We start from the raw sequence: 6,940 nt of genomic DNA, 5'->3' as shown, positions 1-6,940 counted from the left end.
CGTACAATAATTTTTATATCAATAAGCAATTTTTATTTTAAATCCTGCAGAAATGTTTTTTTGTTCCTTTTTAAGTGTCACGCTTAAAATCAAGTGTCCCTATTACAATGGTCAAGATCAAACTTATGAGTCAAATTTCATGTCAAATTTTGTGTGGTTCCTAACTGTGATATGCATGGCGCATTTAAATTTAGCAGAAATCTTTGCATAATGTGATTGACTATCGCGCACAAACCCCATACTTCTCTCTTTAAAGTTAATGTCAAAGTTATGGGTCAAAAATCATTCTTAAGCTTGTCCGTGCCGTTACTTAGACATGAATGGAGCAAACATTCTTGTTTGGCAATGTTTCGCTACATGACACGAATTGTCGCACACAACACCAGATCCTTATACTAAAGGTCAAGTTCACACTTTGGGATGAAAGGTAATTATTAGGGATGACAACGAATATTCAAATATTCGAATATTCGTTCATGACATGAATATTCGAATACTGTTTCACTATTCGAATATTCTGAAAAATATAAGATCATAAGAAATAAATAAAAACCAAATGAAAGAGCCAGTATGTTCGTCTATCTAATTTACCAAAATTCGCTTTCATATACGGGCGAAAATGACTTCTGTCGCTGTCAGACGTGTCACTTTGTATATTAGCGTGCCGAGATTGTGCATCGCTATGGTGATGACATCTTACCCTGTAGTAAATACCGCTAATTGCTTACCTTTAGAAATTTTATTGGTCCCCAATTGATGTAAATCCGTTACAAATCGCCTTGTTCGGTAGGTGCGAACCACGGTCTCCAGACATTTGCCCCCCAGGACATTTGCCCCCCAATGAAAAAGTGGACTGCTGGACATTTGCCCCCCAGTTGAAATGATAGATAGGACATTTGCCCCCCAGTGCTTATTTCTGAAACGGACATTTGCCCCCCCAATATTTTTGTCCCCCGGTGACTTTTTAGGAACTCCGTACAAGACATTCATCATATTTTAGAGTACAATATCTTTGTTTTATACAATTTTGTAGTAGATAATAGCCAAATTAACAAGTTTGAGTGTTAAAAACATTGCACTAATTAAGAATTTATAACGCTGTTATGAGCACTTTTATTACTCAATAATAGGCTATTATTTACCTTAACACCTAAAAGTAATTAACATATTTATCAAATTTTTATTAATAAAACAGTTTTTTTTTACTGAAAATTGCCTTTTAGAGTAATTTTGATAACAAAACAACAACAAAAAACAGTTATCATATATACTAGCATATTGGACAAAAATATTGGGGGGCAAATGTCCATTCCAAAAATAAGCCATGGGGGGCAAATGTCCTATCTGCCATTTCAACTGGGGGGCAAATGTCCAGCAGTTCAGTTTTTCATTGGGGGGCAAATGTCCTGGGGGGCAAATGTCCTACAATCGCGAACCACATGTAATTAAAAATCATCAGAAAGCACTTGAACTAATGACTCGGATTCAATCAAAGCCGATTTAAGATGTATCTGAGTAAAGAAAAATGCCGAAAAGTGTTGAAAACAAGTGAAATGTGATGAATATTATTTTTATGTTCAAAACAATACAATACATTTTTATTGTAAAACGGATAATAAATGCATTTCTTATGGGAAAAAGTAGAATCAATTCAGTATACAGACTAAGGGTAAAATTAAGCAAAATATATCTTTTATTAGACTCCCCCACCCCCACAGTCTTAATTTTACACCTCGTTTAATCGCAAATATTGTTCATGCTATTACGTGAACCTACTGTCAAAATGCAAGAATGCCGCCTGTCTTTTTAAAGTATTTCACGCTATCATCCGATAGGAAGTCGGCTACGTGTAATATGTGTGGAGAGAACCTTACTTACGAGAGGGCTACATGTATGTAAAAATAAGTAAAACCTATATAAATTATATGTGAATGAAGGTCCTGCTCCTGACCAGCTTGATCCAGGTGAAACAGATGGTGAAACAGTTTCTGGTGTATTATTACCAGACAGACCACTCAATCTACATCAGGCTGTTCAAGAGGTAGTTTCAGATGTGCTTGGTGAAAACTGTAATGTATCAGTCAATCGCAAAGGTACAGTTACTATACCTTGGCCTTCCAGAGGAAATGCTGCCTTGTCTGAATTTACGACACAATTCTTTTTCACTTTGGCTTTTCCTTGTTTATTTCCATATGGATCTGGTGACTTTCATATAAACAGACCGCGTACATGTTCTTCACTTGCTGACTGGGCAGAACATCTGTTATGGTATTTAGATGGTAGATTTGCTAGCCACCAATACTTTAAATTTGTGGTTCATAACATGATTATGCATAAAAGTGCAATAGAAAAGGGAAATTTCATTGTTCGTCAGCAACTTGGAGATCAGCATATCACTGTCTCTAATCTAAAAGATAGTATTAAAAATGGTGACGATACACTTAGTAAAAAAATTGTTTACCTTAGTGCAACACTCCGTGGAACCAGTCAGTACTGGGCACAGCGTGCAAAAGAGTTACAGGCTCTTACTCATTATAATATTTCAAAGGGTCTTGGCTTGCCTTCTATTTTTGCTACAGGTAGTTGTGCGGAGTTTCACTTTAAACCCCTTAAAAGGTTACTCAGTATGTACGTCAAAAAAACTACAGGTGAAGATATTAACCTTGATGACCGCTCAGTCTTATTTAAAACTCTGCAGCAAAACACTCATATAGTAGCACAATACTTTGATTTTCGTACAACATCTTACTTTAGTCAGGTAATGGGTCCTGTGTTTGGTGTCGATTCTTTCTGGTATAGACAAGAATTCACAAAGTCGCGTGGTATGGTTCATTGGCATGGTCTCTGTTGGCGGTCAGATCGAGAGCCACATGTTTTGTTACACCAGGCAATCAGTGATGGTCTTTCTGAAAGCACTTGTGCAGAAAGACTTTCAGAGTGGGCTGCAATACAATTTGGTCTGACAGCCAATCATCCAGCAGGCAAAGATCATCTTGGTAATCCAAGAACAGACTTGTGGCCACCACCGGAGGGATCTGCCCCGGAACCACCAGAAGAAAAAAATCCACTTGTTAAGCTCCTAATGGACGTCAGTTCAACACAGGACTCATTACTTGAAGACCATCTGTTACTAACAAACCGTTTTAATATTCATCGTTGTTCAGATTATTGTTTAAAATCTATGGCAAATGGTAAAAAAACATGTCGTATGGAATTTGGAACACCGGATAGCCCTGGAAAAGTAATAAGAAATTCTCCAGCCTTAGTAAAAGACAAGAATGGCTCTTTGCGTCTTGAAATGGCAAGAGACCATCCCTTGCTAGTCCAGCACTCTCAATACCATACGCAGGGCTGGAGAGCCAATGGAGACATATCTTTGATTCTTTCCAAAGGTTCCCCAGATAATCCATCTGTAGATGATATAACTGCCACATTACGGTATATTACTGGTTATGCCTGTAAAGGCAATCAGCCTACTGGTGCAATATCTGATCTTTTCAATGATTTAGTTAATTGTGCAGATGAAAGTAGTGGTGCCACTGCTAAATCAATGTGTAATAAAGTACTAATAAGTACAGTCAAACGTGACATTTCTGCTGTGGAAGCCTCATTTGAGTTATCCAGACTACCGCTGTACAGGTCGAGTCACCAGTTTAAAACTGTGAGTTTATCTGGAGTAAGACTACTGGAAAGAGATGGTTCCGCAGTAACACGAAATAACGCAATTGACCAGTATTTAAAACGTAAATCTGATGACTGCTCATCTTTGTACAACTTTGTGTGCAAAGGGGGTAGAGTCCCAGTTTTCACAGCATGTTGTACCCAGCCAGACTGGCCTTTACAAGAAGACTATTGCCGTTCAATGCTTATTTTACACTGGCCCAACTGGCGGCATTTATCGGACATCAAAAATGAAAATACAACATGGTGTGAAAAAATGACCCACTTTCTTGCCTCCAATGAGTGTCCAAATTTCGTTAAAGCTGACATAGAACGGGTAAAACAAAAAAACAGTTTAGGTGAAATTGATGAGGATCAGGATGATTATATTTTTTCATCCCAGCAACCTGACTGGATGGACATAGTCAAACCAAATGCTGACTTTGAATGTCCAGATTCTGACTTTGAATTTGATGATGGTGGTGACAGTTACAACTGGAGTGCTGAATCCCTACAATATCCTTCAGACAAGGGCAAAGCCTGGTTAAAGACTATTGAAACATCATTACATTCTAATGAAGATTCACTTAAAATTCCAGATGTTGATTTAATTAAAATGAATACAGATCAGAAGTTTGCTTTTAACATTATTCTAACAAAGTTACTTGAATTCTCCAATGGCACAACTAATTTTCAGCCACTGAGAATGATAGTTACTGGTACAGCTGGCTCTGGAAAGTCTTTTTTAATCAAGTGCATAGTAAAAGCCACTAGGCTAATATTCAATGATAACTCATGTGTTCAAGTTGTTTGCCCAACAGGAAACAGTGCTCACATAATAGATGGTGTCACACTACACAGTTTCTTTAAAGTCCCAACATTTAATAAGTCTAAAGAACTGTCACCACCTCAAGGTTCAGCTGGTGAAGAACTTCAGTCAAACTGTAACAGTTTACGCGCATTACTTGTTGATGAACGGTCATTGATTGGAGCATCAACACTGGGATGGATGGAATACAACTGTCGCTATGGTGCAAACAATGGTTCCAACTGTCAACAGTCTTGGGGAGGACTCCCAGTTGTAGTCTTTTTTGGAGATGATGTCCAACTCCCTCCAGTGTTAGATTCTCCAGTTTATGACTGTAACAGCAAACTGACATCTGCACTACATGGTGTTCTGGTATGGCAAGAATTTACATCTGCTGTTTGTCTTAAAACCATTGTTAGACAGAATGAAGATGAACAAGCACTGAGGGATGTTTTATCTTCAATAAGAGAGTACAAAATTTCAACACATCAGGCAAAATGGCTACAAAATTTTCAGTGGAGAAATCTAAGTCATAAATATGGTAATGAAATTATGCACAGATTTTCAGAAAATTCTTTGCATGTATTCCCAACACATGCAGAAGTTTGGTCTCATAATAAACAAAAAATTCTTGAAATAAACGTAGAGTATCCAATCGCAAAAGTAACGGCCATTAACAAAGGTCAACATGCCAAAACATCTGCCGGTGATAAAGCAGGAGGTCTTTCCCCTGTAATTTACCTGTGTAAATGTGCAGCAGTTATGCTGACAGTTAATTTGTGTGTTAAATATGGACTGTTTAATGGTGCAATTGGTATAGTTGTTGACATTTTGTATCCTGAAGATAAAAAACCATCATCAGACACATTACCAACTGCAGTAATGGTTCAGTTCAATAATTACTCTGGCCCTGCATTTATTACTGGTCATCCAAAAGTCATTCCTATTATGCCAGTGGAAAGAAGAATTGACTGTGTTTGCAGAACCTGCAAACGCAAACAGATACCACTGCGACTTGGATGGGCAACCACTATTCACAAATGCCAGGGCATGACAGTTGGTGATGGCGAAAATCATCGTCACATTATTATTAATCCTGGACCAAGGCAGTTTGAGTCTAGAAATCCTGGAGCACTTTTTGTAGCTCTTTCAAGAGCAAAGTCTGCAGGAAATGAAACAACTGTGCCAGACTTTGCGTGGCATCCTTCAGTGCTTGTAAATGAAGACAGAATATGCCATGTGGTCCGGACAAAAAGAGTTCAAGCCAGAACATCTGAAATTAAAAGAATTACCGCTTTATGTCAAGATACAGAAAAAAAATATGTATCATATATGACCCCAGATGCTTTCAACTCCATCCTTGATCACCTAAACTTTACTGGCTGTCCCACAGAAGAATAAATAATGTTTCAATTACCAGCAGTCATGTGTGATATGACAATTGCTAATCTGAACTACAAATCACAACATTTCTTACAGGGTGGGCGATGTGTTAATCGCTACCCTCCACATTTCCGTTTTTCATTGACTACACTTCAAAGTCTTGGTACAAAATTATTGTTTCTTTTTATTAACTTGACTGACTGTCCCACTGAAGAATAAATAATGTTTTAAGTACCAACAGTCATGGTGTGTGATGTGACAATCGCTAACCTGACTTACAAATCACAACATTTCTTACAGGGTGGGCGGTGTGGTAATCGCTACCCTACACATGTAGTTCCATTTTTCAGTCACTACACTTCAAGGTCTTGGTGCAAAATTATTGTCATTTATTTAAGAACATAAAATCACAAAAGTTTTGCACCAATTACTCATAGTGCAGTAATCACTCCGTAATGCTTTTCAACTTGTCTAACAGGGTGGGCGATGTGGTAATCGCTACCTTTCACAGACTTTATTTTTCAGTCACAGTGACCTGTCAGTGTTATTTGTATCACATGTTAGAACTCTAGCTTTTCAAACAGTATTATTTGTAATTGAGATTTTGGCTTCATTTCACATACAGTATTTACATATCAGGGTGGGCAGTGCGGTAATTGCTACCCTACACAGTTTTATTGTCTGAAAACTAGACTTGGAAGGCTTGTTGCAAAACTATTGTTACTACTTACTATTTTACAAACAGTCGCAAAACTAATTTCCATCAAATTTTCATAGTGCATTAATAACTCCATTTTATGCTTAAAACTTTTATATCAGGGTGGGCGCTGAACTAATCGCTTACCCTTTATTCATGCATGTTTTCTGTTTGAGTAACTTTTGCAGTAATCACTCAGTAATTGAGCCGTGCCATGGGAAAACCAACATAGTGGGTGTGCGACCAGCATGGATCCAGACCAGCCTGCGCATCCGCGCAGTCTGGTCAGGCTCCATGCTGTTCGCTTTTAAAGCCTATTGGAATTGGAGAAACTGTTAGCGAACAGCATGGATCCTGACCAGACTGCGCGGATGCGCAGGCTGGTCTGGATC

The 6,940-nt window shown here is 38.1% G+C and overlaps 1 protein-coding gene across 1 annotated transcript; it reads left to right on the top strand.

Moving 5' to 3' along the window:
• Positions 1–420: 420 nt before the first annotated feature.
• Positions 421–5,683, top strand: LOC128554571 (uncharacterized; the record flags this gene model as incomplete). Its single annotated transcript, XM_053535838.1, has 2 exons — positions 421–427; positions 1,938–5,683. Coding segments are annotated over exons 1-2 (3,753 nt in total), but the record flags the coding sequence as incomplete, so codon positions are not given.
• Between the last annotated feature and the right edge of the window lie 1,257 nt (positions 5,684–6,940).

This window comes from Mercenaria mercenaria, unplaced genomic scaffold (genome assembly GCF_021730395.1).
Source record: "Mercenaria mercenaria strain notata unplaced genomic scaffold, MADL_Memer_1 contig_539, whole genome shotgun sequence".
In the NCBI taxonomy this organism is placed as follows: domain Eukaryota; kingdom Metazoa; phylum Mollusca; class Bivalvia; order Venerida; family Veneridae; genus Mercenaria; species Mercenaria mercenaria.
Note: the sequence above shows the minus strand (reverse complement) of the source record. Positions and strands in the feature narration are given on the sequence as shown.